Source organism: Ctenocephalides felis, unplaced genomic scaffold (assembly GCF_003426905.1).
Source record: "Ctenocephalides felis isolate EL2017-DRISC unplaced genomic scaffold, ASM342690v1 CF-g0.4_SCAFFOLD_00845, whole genome shotgun sequence".
Taxonomy (NCBI): domain Eukaryota; kingdom Metazoa; phylum Arthropoda; class Insecta; order Siphonaptera; family Pulicidae; genus Ctenocephalides; species Ctenocephalides felis.
The window spans coordinates 30886583-30907688 of NW_020536999.1; the positions used below are offsets into that span (position 1 = coordinate 30886583).

Below are 21106 nucleotides of genomic sequence, written 5' to 3' on the forward strand. Positions count from 1 at the left end.
AGTATAGAGTAAAATCATTTGCCAGCAACAACCTCAGTGGAGTTATTGGATGTAAATGTTACGGATTGATATTTTTTAATTAATAAAATAATGGTTTGATTAGGTATTATTATTGAAAAACATAAACCCTCAAATATTTAAATTAATTTTTGAAAACGTACTAACAAATATTACAAACTTTAATTATCAAAGTACCAATGCATAAATTCAAGCTTCTTCTAATATGACTAATTGACTATGACTCTAAAAGAGTTTTATTTTTTTTTTTCTTTCATTTTTCATGTATTAATTCTATCAACCTATTAAATTCAACGTATCATTATCAAAATTCTGTTTAATTTATTTAACTATGCCTAACATTTGTTATTTAGACTGAAATAGAATAAAACAAATTTAATATCACCCTATGGCAAACAAGTCAGCTACTTCTTCGTGATTCACAAATTGACAATTTGATTTCAAATATATTTTCCAACATCTTTTCACAATTTATACTCAGTCAGGATGTAGATGTTTCCATATGTTTTATTACATCTTTCCATCCCCATCGTGCAAATGTATGGGGGCCCAATTAAGCCATTGATGCATGCTGCAGCGCAGCAGCGGCATAGAAATGCGATGCTGGAGGCGAAGTCGGAAAGTGTTAGAGAGAACGTACGCAAAATATAAAATAGGAAACCTTTGAACGTAAATACGGGAAATAGCATTTAAGAAATAAGTTACACGATTATTTGTCGAGAGTAAGTTTTATAGAACTTGTAATTTTTATAGAACATAATAGAGAATAGCTAGTCATAAATCTATACCTTATTTATTTCTTATCAATTTAAATCAGTTAACTAGTGGTTAACTAGTGGCATGGCATCGTGCTATAAGACAAATTGCTGAAAATTTCTGTACCATAATTTGAAGTTTTTAAAAGCTTTGAATTGCATTTTTTTTGAGAACTCTGTTTTTTTTGAAAATTCTGAAAATATCTGAAATATTTGAATATCGATAAAATTGCTTTCTTTAAAAATAATGATATTCGTGAAACTGAAATTTTTTGAATTGTTTTTTTTTTTCGAAATTTTGAAAATTTTTGACATCCATTTATTGTCAGATGATCCAGACTATCGAAAATATCTGATTTTCGACCACCAAATGACATTTTGCTCATAACTTTATTTTTTTTTCGAAACTGCTGTACCTATCATTGCAAAAATTGAATTAATTTTTGATTACGTCAGTACAAGTGAAATGTTTTTTGAAGTGGCCATTGATCCCTCAAACTCAATTGCCATTTTTTTTGCACTCTTTGCTCCGTATCTCCGAAATGTTAAGATCAACTTTTGCCACAAACTGATCAACACGCCTACTTAAATATGAGTCGAATGCTTTTTGAATAATTCAAATCAGTTTAGCGGTGCTCCCGAAAACGATAAAAAGTTGTATTCACACACACATTTTTTTCTAGAGTATGCCAAAGTTTTCAGAAGCCCCTGCAACGTAATATGCTAAAATTTTCATTTTCAATTTTGTAAAAAATAAGACCAAGCAGTCTATTTGGATTAATAATGATATTAATTGAAATAATAATTGCATATTGAAGATTCTTTCAAATTTAAATCATCTTGTCATAGTAATTTTATGACCATGTAAGCAAATATGATGGTAGATTCAAATCGAAGTCAAATTTACATCTTAATGCACTGAATTATAACATTATAATGTAAACTTATTTGTAAATAATAAATAATGTAGTTATACTAAAATCGTGTCTATATTTTAGCAACAATCGTTTGGCAGTGAATAATCTCATATGGTAGCTACGTTGATTGTACTTATAGCAAATTTAATAATGAATTACCAGATTATATAACCATGAACTAAATGATTTGTTGAATTTATTTTATGTAAACGAAATTTAAGCTTTTGAGATGATATTTTAATTAGTTGCATTATGTACTAATTTAATTTGGCTATTGATGCTTTCTGTTCAACTATTTCCAAGTTTTTGTGAGTGATTGAATTGGATGATTTCCAATACAACAATCAAAACTTAATGAACGAGTTAAAACATGTATTTAATTGTAATGATTCGAATGTGTGTATTAGAGAATGGTACGTTGTCTATTTGTTTTGCATATTAAGTGCGAGCTTAGCTCCGCAGAGGTGATAAGAGCAACCGAGTTGTCAGTTAAATTCTGACGAGTAGTGTAAAGGCCGAAGGGTTAACCCCATTTATACATGCACGAGCAATTCTCGTAATCACGCAAATTGTTACGAGCCACGGGACTGAATATGTAGTTTTAAGTCAATATTTAATCGCGTTATGCATATATTCTGCAATACACGGATTGTAGATATTTTGGATTAACAAAGGAAATTAAATATTTGCTGACTTTGATTGAGCAATCATTTCCAGTTCATAAAATCAGTCCTTAATCGAGTTATGCTATTAATCATTCTGAAAAACGTCATCTTCACCGCTTAGGTAAAAAAATTATTTCAAGCATTTTTTCTCGACGTTGAATTATTAAAAAATATAACTACATTTGAATTAAAATTACAGCATATATTAATACTTTATAAAAACATACGCACCAAAATTTTGTTCATGAATTTGAAAACGTTCTATGCAATAATATGTAAAGAATATAATAAACGCTATATTATCATATTGAAGGTTTCTAATAACAATAATATAAGAAATTGCGCACAAAGATTGGAATTCTATGCAATTTTACATCAGCATTTAATTGAAATTTAACTAAAATGGTAAATTATTGTTTATATGAATTTTCGTGTTATAAATTTAAATGATCGCATCAGCATTATATATTTAGTTCAAAAAAGGTAACAAAAACTTTTTAATTTAGATGAAAATTGTTTGAGAGATTGCAGTTTATACAAAATCTAAAAAATAAAAAAACTAGCGCTATATTATTCATAGTGATTTTAGAGATATTAGTAAATTAGGGTATTAGTCGATTCCCAATCATTGGTTGTTTGATGTATATGTATTTTAATGAAATAAAGATATCAGAGTTAGACTGATCCTTCTTTATTATGCATTTTACTTACGAGAATATTCGCTTAACTCGAAAGTATAAATAGAAAAATATAGATATTAACGCGAGAATTTATTGCCACTACGTGATCATCCAGCAAAAATTCTTTTCAAACTCCATTATATCCTCTATAATTCTCCAATGTGCACGTATAAATTTTTTAAAACCATTAAACACTTAAGTTTGTATTATATTTATTTGTACTTAGGATGTTAGTGTGCTAAAAGTTCAACAATAATTAATTATTACACTTGAATAAACTTTGAAAATATTTCGATATATAGTGGAAATAACACACACAGATAATGAAGAAGGTAATTGGATTTTCCAGAGACTGCATCAATTCATTTAAAAGCAATAACATAACCGTGATTTTTATTCTATATGAATGCAAAATTAAATTATTTCTGTAACAATGGATTTTTTTAATAAATTGCATGGCTGAAAATCACAATTCATGCATATTCGTTGAAATATACAAATCGCTGTATGCGTATCAATTATTTTAGATTCGATATTGATTGTAATTGTAGTCTATCAATAAAATTTATCGAATATTTATAAATAAAAGTTAGTATTATACGTGCAGCACTAAATAGGCAATTTAATACTTTTTAATTTTAAAATTTGTTATATCAATCAATTTTATTATATCAATAATTTATCAATATATCTGCTACAAAAACAATTACTGAAAATTGTTTTCATATAGAAGTAAAAATGATTAAAAACGTTCAATTTTACTAGTCAATTTATTTCATATATATAACATCATAGTAAAAAAGCAGCATAGCTATTTACTGTATACTTTGTAATGAATTATTAAAAGTAAATAACTTCGATCTTTCGAAATTTCGAATTCGCAAAGTAATTAACACCTTTAAAATTTAAGATGCGAAATGAGTCCTCGAACAGTGCGCAGGGTTGCGAATAATAAATTTTATCGATTCAGTATATCATTGTCATATTTATCGTACCTTTGGAAATTGTATAAATTATTGTTTTTCTGGCAAATGAATTGAAAATCCTGCGGCGTATTCCGGCCACGACGCGGTTGAGGCATTCGCGCCCCGTTCAGTTCCGCGAACATCATAAATTCAAAGGTGACAGATTCAGCATACCCAACTAGATACACGAATCTGGTTTTATAAAGCGATGTTTTTATGTTACAGGAGAAATATGACACGATGGATATTTCATGAATCAGGAAACGCTGGCGATCGCGAATCTTAGTTCACATGTGAGTTTTGAGTGGTTTACGATCAATATTGAACGATTTGATAAAAACTTATAAGCAACGGCAAAATTATAGTGATATACCTGCTAATTCAGTTATAGTTTACATTAGACCATAGTTATCTATTTACCTCATAAATCAATAACAGTCTAAACAATATTCAACATAATTATTAGTTTTATTCTGAGTAATTACCGGCAATTAGAATCAATAAAATACTACCTGAATAGTTGAATTTAAGCAAAATCAAAGCAAGATTTATGTAAAAATACTGTCAAACAATCATGGACTTTTGTTTTAAAAATTGACAAATAATCCCTGCTTATTAAGTATTGTCAATTCGTCAAGTAAACATCAAGAGCATAAAGCAGTATAGTTAATTTAATGAAATAAAGAGTTAGAATGCCTACCGAATCGCCAAAAAAATCGTTATTTGCATCAATAAAATTGTGATATATTTAGAGTTTGAGTCATTTGAACCAGGTTTATCAAACTAAGTTAATAGAAATTTTATTAAAAAAACATGGAACTCTAGAAAGAATTAATATTCTAAATGATCTAAGTAACTAATGGTGTATGACATCACGCCTTAAGGCAAATTGCTAGAACTTTCCGCAGCGTAACGAAATGTTCCAGGATTATTAAATGCTTTCGAATAGATTATTATAAATACTGCAACATTGTCTAATATTTATTTATGAAAATTATATGAACTGAATTACAAAGTTAAAATTATTCATTTAAAGTATATAAGTGAGCTTTAGAACTTTAACCAGTATTAAAATTGAAATCTAAATTATTTGCAATATAAAAAAAAATTGAAACAATTTTTTTTCCAAAAGCAATTATTTTGTTAAAACAAGCAGAAACTTTTTTGGATCATTCAAATCGAATACTTCATTCTCTCAAAAACTCCAATTTTATTTTCTGCACTACTACGGATATTATTTTAATGCAAATTATATCCTTTGCACTCTTATTCATTTAAATTTTTGTTATTATTTATCATTATTACTAGATATTAATTATTTAACAGTTGTAATAAATATTGTAATTTAAAAAAAAATCTGCACTCTATGCTTCGTATGTCCATTAGGACATAAAAGAACACACACACATCAATTTTTTGTTTGAGGTATGATCACTAATTTTTAAAGAACACTGTTATATCAATTGACTATTACACATAGAATGTCAATGAAATATAATCTGATAGTACCATAGAAAACGAAATAGCAAACCTTCTTTCCCACATCAGTAGATCTTTCAAATTCATCCGGTCGGCGTTGAATCTACATGTCCATTAACATTTTTTCGCTATATTTTACTGAGCAAATTTACATGCGATTGGGGTGAGAGGCCGCGTTGAAATCTCAGTGATGTATTTTCCAGTAGTGTTTTACGTGTGTCAGTAGCAGATTTTCGTGTTAATGCCACCCTATGTTCAGGTTATATATATTCTTGGAAATATTAGAAAACGAGCTGGGTAACAATTGAAATATGTGAATGAAAATTGATAATGGGATTTGCAGATAGTGGGTTTCATATGACGATTCTTATAGTCAAATTTAAATAATTAAAAAAAAATTATTTGTTGATATACCACTGAATTATATTATTTGAAAAAATGATATTGAGCTTTTTTTGTTAATATATTTGTTCCCGCTAAAGCTGCACAAAGAATGTATTCCTTAAGTTTTCTACTTTGTAGCAATAAGATGTACTCATTAATGAAATCATCAATCATAATAAGACTTATCAGTTCTTCCACCAGCCCTTCATCATATAATGCATATATATATATATATATATATATAATATATATATATATCGTGTACGGTTTTTTGTACGGTTTCGTTGTGGGTTTTTGGAAGAAAAGATAGAAGACAAGCCCGGATACTATCAATCATATAATATAACCTCCATACACGTAGCACGTTTTGTTCGAATATGGTACCGTCTAATTTTTTGCAGGAGAAAATAAAACAAAGAGAAGGAAATGAAGAAAGTTATGTTTCATTTTACGAGAATCGGATGCAGAAGTGAGCAAAAGTAGCGTTTTTTTTTAAATAGCACTGGTTCCACAAATAAAAAATATATAGAGCATTAATTTGTTGTTTTAAATAATAACAAACCTATTAAAACGGTACCTTGGTTTGGCATAGATCATTATGGAATTTAGGAATTTACTATTGTTACATAGAGAAATACCAGTGACCAACATAGAGTTCACTTATCAATATAAAGTAGAAAACAGGAATTGAATTGATTTGCTACAAAAACGTTTCTTAAAGAGAAATATTTTTTCCAGATAAAAATAGTTAGATAAATGAGTTAAAAATTTAAAACTATATATATATATATATAATATATATATATATATATATATATATATATATATATATAATATCCATGAGTAAAATCTCGAAGCTTAAACTTTACATAGTTCGAATCTTGACCATTTCCTCTACAGATCATTGACTTTTATACGTGATTCCCGTAATAGACTGATATTAAATTATGGCGTAATAAAATGTTTTATAATGTTGTTATAAATTTTGTTATGTTACGTACATCAATCCAGTGTTCTCGTAAAACAAAGAGCAATCAAAATGCACGATAAATACAGCTTTGCAGTATGTTGAAAATCAAAAAGTTTTTATGTTCTACATTTCGAATCATTTTATTTATATTTTATTGTGTTGTAAAATTATATTAAGGCTGCAGTACTTAATTATAATGTAGTCTCGATAACAATGATGGCACACTGGTTCTGTAGGTATTTTGCGGTAATTAATTAAATTTCAAGTTAATGCGTTTTGTTTGTTTGTTTCTTTGTATTGTGTTTTTGATCGATGTTATAAAAAAAGTTGTCCTGTAAGCATTTACATTTCGTGCAAAGCTTTGTAACAATATTGAACTTTTTTAACTGCGTTAAGGTAAGGGCGGTAATGACCATTGAAATAACTAATTTAAAAAGTTTTTATGTTCTACATTTCGAATCATTTTATTTATATTTTATTGTGTTGTAAAATTATATTAAGGCTGCAGTACTTAATTATAATGTAGTCTCGATAACAATGATGGCACACTGGTTCTGTAGGTATTTTGCGGTAATTAATTAAATTTCAAGTAATGCGTTTTGTTTGTTTGTTTCTTTGTATTGTGTTTTTGATCGATGTTATAAAAAAAAGTTGTCCTGTAAGCATTTACATTTCGTGCAAAGTCGCTTTGTAACAATATTGAACTTTTTTAACTGCGTTAAGGTAAGGGCGGTAATGACCATTGAAATAACTAATTTGATCAAATTTGTAGTTGAACAGTAGTAAATAAATTTTATATTTTTTGTAAACCAATCCATAAACAATTTTATAAAGATTTGCTGTTTGGATGCTGCTTCAATTTTAGCTTTTAAATTTTATCTACAACTGCGTTAAAAGCGAGGTTTTTAAAATGTTTCTAAACATATTTGAAATAGAAATTTTACTTCAACCAAACTTTAGTTTTGAAATCAAGTCCATATAGAATTTTTAACCAAATTAATTTCAGCTAATTATAGAAAAAATATGATCTGATTAATGAATGACTTGTATTTTAAAATCACAAGTAAATAGTGATTTTATTAAATTTATATTTACAGACTACGTTTTCAATTGAGTTGATCATTAAATGATGGCGTTAGAGCCATTACATATGAAGTGCCAAATTTTCTCCACCATATATAAAATAGATATAATAAATAGAAGTGATTAACTTCATTTAGGGTAAGTTATAGTAATCGCAAAAAAATCAAAAATGAAAATTTTTATATATCTTTACATTTTTGAGGTTTTTAAACGTTTAGGCATACCTTAGAAAAAATGGATGTGTGTAAAATTTTGTCAAAAATTTATAGTTTTCCAAAAATCTAGTTTTTTCGAAGTAATTTTTTTTCAAAAATGTTAATCTTTAAAAAAAAAATACATTCTGGTATGGAAAGTTCTAGCAATTTGCCTTAAGGTACGATGCCACTAGTTTTTGTTTTCGTTAAAGATATCAATTGCTCAGCATTATCGCGTCGACAGCTTGTCTCTGTATTCATCCCGTCCGGGGGAGGAGAGTACATAGAAAAGGACCTCTTGGGATAAATTGGAAGGGGCCCTCGGCGAAAATAGGACGAGAGTTGGGGTTTTTCTCACGAGAGGATATACTATTGAATCAATTTAAGAAGATTAAGAAATTGTCATATATATATCTGCAATTTAGGTATCAATTTTTACGTTTTGAGTAATTAAGAAGCACAACTAGTGTAACTGCCTAAAAAAGTGATTTTTGGGAATTTATATTGAAAAAACTAGTTCATCAATCATTTCAAAATTTTAGGAATATATTTATACATGATTTAAGAAAACATAGTGAAATTTTTGAAGAAAAAATTTAAATATTTTTTAAGTTATCGTCGATATCCAACGGCGCGACAAAAAAAGGCCCTTCACTGCTACAGTGATTCCGGCCTTCTACGTGGATAAAATTAAAAAAAAATACTTGTTAAACTAGATAATATTGTCTGCAAAATGAACTACGAAAAAGAAAAAAAAAAAATTGACAAAATGACGGCGTTTTTTTAAAAAAAAGTCGAATTTTACCCAAAATTTTGGTCGTTTTTGGATTGCCAAAATTCGATTTTTGATCTGATCAAAAAATCGATAGTTTATTTTACGGAGAACTATATACAGAACATTTAAAAAAACTTCATAGTGATCATCGGATCATTTGTTTTTGAGTAATCGCTGCAGCAAATTCGAAAATGCTGTTTCGAGAAAAACGCGTTTAAAGATTAAATGATCGTTATACTAAATACTATATATATATATATATATATATATATATATATATAATCTTTAAATGGCTGTGACTCAAAAACTATTTAAGATATCGATTTAAAATTTTGGCATGTTATTTTTAATGGTATATTCTATCAAAATATGGAAAAATTGAAAATTTGATTTTTTAAAAATTTCACACTAGTTGTGTCCTTCAAGTCTTTTTAAAGTATTATCCTACAAAATTTGTTATATAATTGAAAAAGTTTTTTAAAAATAAATATGTAGCAAAACTCAAAATTTATAGTATCATTTAAAAGCCACGTAATTTAAATGGCTGTGACTCAAAAACTATTTAAGATATCGATTTAAAATTTTGGCATGTTATTTTTAATGGTATATTCTATCAAAATATGGAAAAATTGAAAATTTGATTTTTTAAAAATTTCACACTAGTTGTGTCCTTCAAGTCTTTTTAAAGTATTATCCTACAAAATTTGTTATATAATTGAAAAAGTTTTTTTAAGAAATAAATATGTAGCAAAACTCAAAATTTATAGTATCATTTAAAAGCCACGTAAACACGAAAACCAGATTGAAGAACACTCTGATATATTTTAGCATATTATAAGTGGCAAGTCTTAAAGGTCTGTTTTACGATTAGCCCTTTCTCTTAACACACTAGTTTGTATGTATGTATTCGGATACAACTTTTCATTCACTATTTTGAAAGCAGGAATCAGCTGATTTGAATATTAAGAAAAAATTCAATTCCTATGGATAGGTAGTGTTTCTGATTAGTTTTTCGTAAAGGCAGGTCTAGCCGATTTCAAAGATACCGACGGAGCAAAATGAGAAAAAAACATGGCAATTTAGTTTTTGAGAGTACGGATCATACGATTTAAATGATTGAAAAAAATATTCACTCGTATTGACAAATTGAAGAAGTGAAGAAATTTCTCGGAAGGCAGGTCTAGCGGTTTCGGAAATCTGATAAAAAAAAGTTAAAACAAAGCTATTTGCCGGTCAAAAGTGAACACGCGCACAAAAAGTTATCAGATATTTTATGAAGATTTTAATAATAAGTACAAATTTTGTTACCATTTCCAAGATTTGTAATGTTAACCGGTATCTGCGGCGTGGCGCTTATGAGCTTTAATATTGCCTCTAAAACAGCTAAGCAGCGCAATTGATTTAAAAACAAAAACAAAAATTTATAAATATTTCATGATTTATAATGCTTTCAAAAATGTTAAAAAAAAGTTGGAGCGACCAAGTTTCAATTACGGTATAGGTAGTTCTAGCAATTTGCCAAGGCACGATATGTTAGTTTAAGATCTAAATTACCAAATCGACATTTTAGTTAGACAAATATTGCAGAAACCGTGGATAAAAAAATATTAAATGTTTTATTATTTGAAAATATAAATCGTATGCTATAAATCGTATAAATTAAATGTTTTATTACTCTTCCATCAGCGCTACTTTTAACCGTAGCACTACATTCACTGCAGACGTAGCACCTCGTTGTTCACCTTCTGCATGTATGTGACAAATGTTCATGTGGTAGTATTTTTTTCCTGAGGTGTAAATTGATGAATATCATGGCAAGTATTGATAATAATTCGATACGGGAATGTAAAGAAAAAACTCAGGATTGAATGTTAGTAACAACGGATGATTGATGACTTAAATATATGCGTAATAAGAAATAAATTATGTAATAATAAGCTAGTATATTGAAATTAGGATTGTAATGAATCCAGAATCTATTATTTGCATATTCCAATCAATATTATTATATAAAATCTAAAAAAACAGTTGTAAGTAAGTAACTAAATCAATTAGAATTGAAATTCAGCTATTCAACTATTCATTTTGAATATATAAATTTCGATTTCACTAAAACTTAATCAATGCGATTTCCAAATGATGTCATTCAAACATACTTATTATATATGTAAAATGTATAAATTATATCGATTTGTTCAACACATTTCATTCCATCAATTACGGGTTCTAAAAATTTATTTTATTTAATTGTGAACGTCAACTGTAATCAGCTACCTTTGAAACAAGAAACCAACATATGCCCGAAAGGCATAATTTTCTTGGTGAATTTTCATAATTCAACCGCTTATCGTAGGCCTATAATATTTTAGTATGTTTCAGACTATGAAATCTATCGTCATACAAATTTTGTTATGAAGAAGTGTCCTGGCTGATCTTTACTAAAAACTAATCGACGGGATTGCCAACCAATATCTCTCAAACTATTGAATTTTTAAAATTGGTTTAAGATTGTGAACTAAAACGTAGACGAATTTGCAAATGCAGTTACACAGTACTTACTATAAACATACACTATTTATTTAATATAAATGAATTTTTTACCTCCACAGAAAATATATTCAATGTTTATTTCGAAAATGATTTATCAGCATTTCTGCATCAATATATTATACTTCTCGAAACATTTATTTACTTCATAATAAGGTTTTGCCCATAGCTATTTCCTATCCGCAACGTGTTTACGTCAAAATAAGTTTTCAACTATTGAAATTACGTGTCTAGAGAACTCCCGTTGCAAACACAAATCAAACAGGAAAAAGTTTGACGTCATTGGAAAATTGTTTGAAATATTTCGCATATTCTACGAACAAAATCCCACGAGGCTACTGGTACATTGTATCCACGGCACACAGTACTGAATAAATATCATTTAATCTGATAGCACAGAAAATTGATTTAGTTCTGGCTATAAATACTACAGAAAACGTGTCTTATCTGACCCGGCAAAGGTTGGAACCAGCGCGGGGTCATACTCCGATATGCAAATGTTTAAAGATAACACATATGCTCCCGTGGACCGCGTATGCTCGGAGCCAGATACACACATATATACATATGTTTAAAATTCTTAATAAAATAATAAATAATCGTAATACGGTACATCCTTGCTGTTGGGTTTTAATAAAACGCTCCACGGTAATAAAGGACGGTTATGCGCACCTCACCCGGGCTGGAAAGGATACGGAGCCCGTGCATTCGCCTTAGCGTGTATTGAAATTTGAAACACCGTTGCCAGAAGTAATAAAATTGTTACTAAAACAATATAAAAGCATGTTATAAAAGGTCGATACGCGGAAGGAAACTGTAAGAGAAAATAAACTAAGTATCGAAGGTTGTATCATATATGCAACTCTTAAAAATTGCGAATACAGTCACGCTATTTGCATTCACTATAGTAAAATGTAAATTTTATGATTTTCTCGTAGCGCAAGCAAGTATCTGACCCTAATACATTTATAAATGCATATTATGCAAATTTCGCGGAAGGGGTATATGCAATGAGCTCCGATTAATTACATAAACTTAACAGGATGATTTCTATTCAATAACCGATTTTGTAATAAAAGATATAATCATCCCACATATACGATCTCAGACATTTAATCGGCATAATGATTAAATATGCAAATTGTGATTAAGTATCAATCTGAATTTTGACACACTACTATCAATACTAAAATTAATGTTATGCAACTGTGAATAAATTATCATTATGCTAATTAGACAACACTGTCATGAATATATTAAACTGCTGCAAGTTATTGTTGTATTAAAATTATAACTTATCGTTACAATACTTCAAAAGGTCGATATATTTGAGGACGTGAATGCTACAGCATTCATTTACAACATTACGGTGCAGAATGACATGAATGCTATAGCTTCCAAATTTTAAAGCCAATTAATTTAAATATAATTTTATGAAAGCTCTGCCAAGGTAATAACTGAGTATGTTTCTTCAGGTATTTTGTATTACCTTATCTTTTCCCATAGTCACTAATTAGCTTAGGCAAGCACATTGAGTAAAAATTTAAGAAGCGTAATTGCTGACATGAATGCTATAGTATTCATCGTATATAACGATTAAAATATGATAACTTGACTACCCTTATAAGCGACCTCTAATCAAATTTTAAATATCACAACCAATTTCAAAATCAACTTCAATCACTGTGATTTTTTGTATCTTCGTAAAACTGAAAATAAGCATGAATACGTGCTTCAACAGTATTTTGAGCTTTTACTAATATTTTTAATATGTTAAGTAATGATGTGTTAGTGACGTTAGAGAAACTAAGTTTATCAGAAATAAGCAAAAGATCGGATTAGTAAAAAAAATTAACAGCAATCTTCATCAATACAAGTTCATTTTTTCATTCATCAAATTTTTACTGTTTAACAAATTATACCACCGAATAGATTTTATATCGTTTCTACCTAAAACTCTTTGACATAATATATATTAAACCAAAATCTCGTATTCCCAATTCTGTGATATAGGTAACTTTCAACCCACTCTTTTGTCTATATTGCATTGTGTTCGCATGGTCACCTCGGATCAGAATAAATAGAACTTGCCCTATCACGTCAGATGGGTCTTCAGCACGAAATGAAATTTCTCTGAGAGTTTTTTCCCTCTGACCAATCGTTGCAAATGGAAACAGTATTGCCTTCGGCTTGTAAGCGACTTTTTATACAATCAAATATGTTGCTTTTTGATCCGCAGTTTGAACGAAAATAGATCTTGGAATCTTTAGTACACACCTGAACTATAATAGAGAGCAAATGTAATTATATTGTTGATAAGGATAAGTTAAATATAAAATTAAGAGAGAGGATACAATTTCTTGAATTACAGCAGTTTTTTTCTATGGGAATTTTTGTTTTCATAACATTATTGTATTTTTATGATCAGCAATTTTTTTAAAATTATCTTTAATATATGCTGAAATTACTTGATTATATAAAGTCAACTTTAAAAACTTTGATTTCACAGTTAAATTTTAATCTTGAATATATATATATATATATATATATATATACATATATATAAATATATGAGCTACACTGTGGATATATGATAATTTCAACATATACTCAAGTTTTCACTCCCTATCTACACTATTCTTTTCACACAATTCTAAAGATATTCTAGTCGATAAACCCTTTGCCTTTGATGGTATTTAATGTAGTTTAGGACGCAAGCTTATAGATTCTATTGGCTTCTTCAATCAGTTCCCAAAGTCGTTGGCGTCAGAATATTTTAGGCAACTCTTTTGTTAACTTGCCTTTACACCCGGAAACCCGGAGTTGCTTGGCAATGGCCTGACACAGGGATGGACATCGTGAAATGCACTTAATATTTCATAATATTATTAACAAATAATTCATTTAAAGAAAATATCATACGTATTTTGAACAGAACCAATTTTAAAAGTAAAAAGCCCTTTGATGAGATACCAAATTTTATTTTCAAAATAAGCAGTTCATCATTTTATCGCTACAATTTGAAAATTTAGTAAATTTCAATTCTTATTGTTTAGATAGATTTTTACATTTTCTGGGTAGTTCATGCAACTTGCCTTAATGACCACTGAACCATTGAACCTTTAGAATAAAATCCGTCGATTTATATCACTTTTGCTGTATTATGAAACTTCTATGCCGACATCCCTGTGTCTATATAGTGCGGCGCCTCTATTTCGTCGGGTATTATTCTTCATTACAACATATATGAAGAGACGGGTTCTAGATGGTCGACGCGACGAGCATAGTATAAAAGCACCATCAGTGTATTGATTTACAATCAGTGTAACATAAACATTTCACGATGCATAAATTCAAATTATAATATATGGGACTGTAAATTTTGATATAGTTTATGGTTTTTTATTTTGCATCCTCAGAAAAAGTCTGATTAGTATGAGTAATGCAGCAGTAACTATGAACATAGTAAGCTTCGAATGCAATACTAAAATAACAATAATAATTTTAATGGACAATTTTTCTTTCAATAATAAGTATCGTCCAATAGAAGTTTAAGTAAGTGCATGCCACATGCGCAGAATATTTCCAAAATTACTCCAACGTATTTCACATTTTATATTCATACTCAAAATATGTTCGCTGTCGAATTCCCATATAAGCGACTATAATTTACCAAGTTTCTTGAATAACCAGGCGAGAATATAAAGAAGTCCGTAGGAAAGAATATGAAAAATAGTACGTGCAGCTTTGCCTTTTTCGCTACTTCTATTTTCCGCAAAACTTCTATCGATATTCTACCAACTAATCTAGATATAATACTTTTAACTTTGCGATCTTTAGAACTTTGAGCGTCTGTGTAAGCAGATTTTCTTTTAGTTCCAGTGAAGTTAAATAGTTACACTATTTAATCTTCTATCATAAAGAGAGCTTTGAAGTGGGATGAAATAAAATCTTGGTTTTTATTAAATTTTTATTTTTAATTTTATTAAAACTTTCATTTGATAATAAATAATTCAGAAGTCTAAGACTGACTTCGTATATTATTGTAAAAGTTCAAGATGTATATTGAAATGCCAATCATCAAAGTTTTAAATACACATTCTTTTAGAGTAATAATTTAACTGTCACAATATAATCCAAAAGGCTTATCTCCAGATTCTGGCCATGTTAATTTAATGATACACTTAAAGTAGTAATAATATTATATGATCAATATAAAACGTATTTGTCTATAATTCATGTAAAATCCGTTCGTACAATTTCATATTTTCCATTGAAACATGTTTTTTTTAACCAAAAATAAATAGAAACAAAAATTGAATGTAGTTTATTTGAGATACGTTAAATGTTGCGGGTAGTGTATCGCATACATTTAAAAATAATTCGAGTCAATTCATTAAAACTGAAATATTTTTATTTGAATTTCGAACACTATAAATATAAATTGAATTCCATATCCATAGAATGTTTTAAATCAATGCAGTCGTTCGCCATGGAATATGCAACACGAATGTAAAAACTTTCACGCCTTATATTCGGCATCAATATGTAGAACGAGCAGTAGTAAATTTGCCGTCCAAAGAAACTCCGTGGATATAAATCGAATGGCTTATAAAGTTTAATTGGGCCACTATTTTCATGAACATGTACCAGGACGACGTATAACATTTGTTAGCGCCTGATGTCGCATGATGTCGCGAGTGAAGGAAAAAAGCCTCTAATGAAATAATAAATCACGAGCCGATGGTCCGCCGGAAAAGCAATATGAGAGAACTTTTTCCGGAAAAGTCAACGACGGCGGTGTTATATCGTTATAGTTCTCTATGATTTTTTGCTTTGGTTCGATATAGATTAAACGGATCGCTGGTGGAATTTTAGACTTACATATACATTATAGTCATACATGCTAATTTATATGTACCTATAAGAAATCTGTCATTTTTATGTACCTCTAATTGCAAAAAATAGGAACTAGATATTTGAAAATGGAACACTGTAGGCGTACGTATTCCGCGCGGCTTATTTTTCAAAGCTTTAATTATTTTTCATAATTAAACTGCTTCTCATAAGCCTATAATATTTTATACGGTTCCGTTTGACTATCAACACGACCACCATGCGAGGTTTCGTTAAAATTCTAGAAAATTAAACCTAAAGTGCTCCTTGTAAGTAATATGGGAAAAATACGAAAAGGTATTGAAAAAAGTTGACGTATGCATATAAAATGTATTACGATGCATTATATTAAATTATGATAAATTTTATATAAAAAATTGTCATCTTCAAACATTCAGTAGACATGAATATTTTGAACAAACTTTCTTATAACAAACCGTAAGATTTTGCAATCACCAGTTGAATTTACTTTTATAGTATAATTTCTTTATTCCCCATATCTTGAAGTAATAAGTCAAATATGACTTTCTATACTTCTGCTCTTCATAAAGCTGATATGGTATTTTAATAGTTGAAAAGTAATTTTGAGTTGAGGAGTTTTCTGTTGCGAAACAGAGCTATGGAAGAAGTTCGGATTAATCTCTCTGATTTGATTCGAACGTTTCTGGCAGGCGGCGTCAACGATGGAGAAAATTGGAAAAACTTAGTTCGCACTTCAGCCAGACTGAGATGTTTTGTGGAAACCAATAAAACAAGAAGAGAGATTTTAGCCTGTCATTACTTTACTAACGTCGATATATCAAAACTCGAATTGAGATTGAGGTCAATTATCTTAGAGACTTTGATGCGAATTAAATATCATGTGAATCGAAATAATTGGATATGCAACTTGAATGACATGTTTGCCAGAATAATAGCTATTTAATTATGGGCAAAATTTGAATTATAAGTAATTCTCTAAAATCCAAAATAATAGTATGGATATAACTCAGCAAAAATATAAAAATCGTAAGATTATTTTTTTCTCTACCACTAATAATATATAAGGATAGTTTCTAATAAAAATGCTTTAAAATGTATTGCATGGAGTACATTGTTATTTCTCTATAGAAAAAGCACATTTATTTGAATAATTGTAAACGTGACTTTTTGTGTCTTTCATTATGATTCCATTTATAACTCAAAAATATGTCAATATGCTGGCGATTCGTTTTGATAGAAATATTTTAATTGAATACGAAAAACAGAATACATATTATTTTACATTTAAGATATATACCGGCCCTAATTTTAGCTGATTACCCTTTGACCTTTATTCGTTATTATTGTTACCATGTAATTGATACGATGAAGTATAGAGGTTTTCATATCATATCGTCTTCTGAAAAATGAATTTTACTGAGCGTATTCTATTACTCGTAGAAATGAAACAAAAACAGAGTCAGAAAATGTTCACGTTATATTAATAATAGAAATGTATACGTGCGAAGAGCATAGTATTAATATTAAATAAATAATGAAATGATATCGAAGATATTGTTAAAAAGACTTCTCGTTGGAGATGAATTTACGTCGAGGATTCGTGAAGTGAAGAAAAAGTTTTTGCTCACGCACACATATATATATATATATATATATATATATATATATATATATATATCTGGAAAGGTCAAATTGTGGTGCTGTAGGAAAATAAAGTGGACAGGCAAGATAACAAATGAAGAAGTCCTGAGAAGAGTCGGTGAAGAAAGAACTCTACTGAGAACGATCCTGAAAAAAAAAAAGGAAACTGGATCGGACCCATACTGCAAAAAATGCCTCCCACACGACGTCGTAGAAGGTAAAATAAAAAGACTAAAAGGACAGGGTAGAAGAGTAATACAGATGGTTGATAAACTTACGCGAGAAGAAACTGAAAGCCAGGATTTTTTTTCCAAATTTCAATTTTTCTCTGACACTAAACGATTCGCAATTTTCCACCAAATTATGTTAACATATCTCGCCTATGGATAAATATGCACCTATTCTGAATCGTGCAAATAAAACCGTATGCTATATTGATTCTCTGCAATGCATGTTTACTGAATTCTGTCTGCGCAATGCCAGTATTATGCCAACGTACATATAAATGCTATCATTGCTTCGTGTATCGCGGTAAAGGTACGCATGTGAATAATTTTGTTTTAGGAAAATATTTTATTTTGACCCTTTACAGCTTTTGAGCTTTTCAGCAGTTGGTGTATTATAAATATTTTAATTAACACACCATGCGATGTGTTTGTGAAAGTTTTAATTGAATTAACGTTTGCTTAGAGAACCGCTGGTCCTTTTGTGATACGAATTGCCATCACCATACGCATGATTTTAGGTCGAAAAATAAAAATTTTAAAGTATATATAAATATACATATATATATATATATATATATATATATATTTCATTATTACTTTAATATTTCGAAATGATTCCAATATTTATTATTGGCCACATTTATTAACCATCTTTTACAATTTCCAAAAATGTTTGTAGAAACTTCCAGCAATCTTTCTCCTATCAGCAACTATAATGTCTAAAATTTGATTTATTTATGTAAAAATTGAATTTTAATCACTTTTTATATATTATATACTCGTATAAATAAAATATAACTATTTTCTCGTAGTTTATATAGATTTTTGTCACCGATTGATTCTCAAAAAGGTATTGGTAAACACATGTTCTATATTGAGAAATGTTAAGAATCCAAAATTGATGTAAAGCTCTTAAGAAATTTTTGATGAATTTGTGATAAACATGTATCTGTAAACTGTGTAAAATAGAAATTCTAGCTCTTTGAAGTCGATCAAATGTAATATTTTAGAAGCACTCCGATTTGTTCTTTTTATTGGTTTTCAAGCATATCTAAGAACAAAATTTATTTTTAAAATTCTAAATACGTTTTTATATCTAATTACTGTTACCTTGTGGACTTTCCTAAAGCCAACAAAAAAATTTGCATAAAAATCGTTTTATTGAATGGCTTAAGATATTTTACTTTTTTATTGAATAATAAATATCAATACATAAGGAAAAATTATGAACCAAGGCGTGAATATGAAGAAAAAGAATCATAAAACGTTTTTCATAAATTCGAACGTACCGAAGGAATACATAATTTCAAAAAGTCACTCTCTGCATTTTTATCATCGGTTAATATCTCTCCGGCAGCATGCTTTCAACGTTAAAAATGTGTTATCATCCCGGAAATGGGGGTAGGTAGCTTTTTTGCTCGGCTCATCTGTTTATTTCTGGGATTAGATAAGAAACGCCAAAAATACAGGCGGACCCCGCATTCATCTCAAATAAATTCCATTTTGATGATGGCCAAAGAAATTTGCGAAAAGCTTTTTTTAATTAAAGACACAAAAACAGTGCATATTCCTCCACGGACTTGGGATAATCTTGAATTCAATTAAAACAATAATTTACGTTTACGGTGTTCATACACAATCAGAACGGTTACATTTTATCTCTTTCGCTGGATATAAATTTTGCAATATTCGCGTTCACATTACTCGTAGTTAAAATAGTTATTAAATTGATTCGAATGCTATTTTAATGTAATTTCATGGTTCATTCATTATTATTAAATGCGCAAAATGATTTACCTGACATATATGCAAAGTTAATAACCGTAATGCATCAATGGGTCTGATTATATTATTCGCACGTATTAATAAATATTAGCCAACATGGAAACTATGCGAATACAAAAAATTATAATAATATATTAAATATATTTTTTATATATGTAAACTAAATAATATTTAGGGTTTTAAATATTTGTTAGAAATATAAATATAGGTGTCATAACCTCATACCTTCCTTTTGGTTTTTTCTCAGAAATTTGTTTAACTATTCTCATTTTAACACTTACCACTCGCGAATTCCGAGATTTGTATGAATTTTGCTGCCAGAGGCATCCGAGTCGAAAAGGTTGAAGTAGTGTTTTTCTTTATAGTAGGATTAAAAAATATCTATTTATGTAAAACAAAACTTTTAAACCAATTTGCTATATTTTGTGTTTATGGTGTCATACACAAATCTTTGAAAGTAGAAATAATTGATGATTTTAAGAGGTGATTAATTCAATGAGTATTTTTGGTACTCAATCTTGAAGAAATATATTTTGATATAATATAATATAAATAATAGATAAATAAGGTTTCTTTTCTCAATAAATTATATCGTTTATTTCATTGTTATTGCAATTGGTTTGTAACGTTGAATAATGTATTATATGTGTATCTTAATTGTTTTCTTCGAAGTATTTGCATGAGAATTCATAAAATTATAATTGGATTCACAACTTAATTTTAACATTTTATTATATTTTTCAGGCGCCATGGTGGCTCGATTCTCAACGTTTTGGCCAACGTTTCTTCTCTGTGTACACTTATTGTTTCCTCCGGTCGAATGCGCGATTCCCGGAGTCGACCTCCTGGATCCGCCCCTGTTGGCGAGACTACCCAGGAATAAGCTCCTCCGGTACATCGCCTATAAGGATGTCTCGATATTACACTATACTTTGCCTCCGGAGACTAGCGACGTTTTCTTCAGCTTTTCCGCGGTGACAGAAGGTAAGGAAGCCGTAAAATTGATTAATAGTCTATGTGTTTTATATTCGAGCAAGCTGGTGTAAATTGAATAGATTTAGAGGAATTTAATATTGTTTTTTCTCTAATTTTATGGGTATTGAGAAGATCCAATAACAGTTTTTTTGTATATTTTCATAAAAA

At 29.0% G+C, this 21106-nt stretch overlaps 1 protein-coding gene across 1 annotated transcript in view; it reads left to right on the forward strand.

The window, feature by feature from the left end:
- Nucleotides 1–21106, forward strand: part of LOC113382074 (post-GPI attachment to proteins factor 6) — a 109219-nt gene that overhangs the window by 23718 nt on the left and 64395 nt on the right. Inside the window, exon 2 of the mRNA XM_026620635.1 lies at nt 20708–20947. Within this exon, the coding sequence (XP_026476420.1) occupies nt 20713–20947 (235 nt within the window). The 5' untranslated portion in view covers nt 20708–20712. The remainder of the gene's footprint in view (nt 1–20707; nt 20948–21106) is intronic.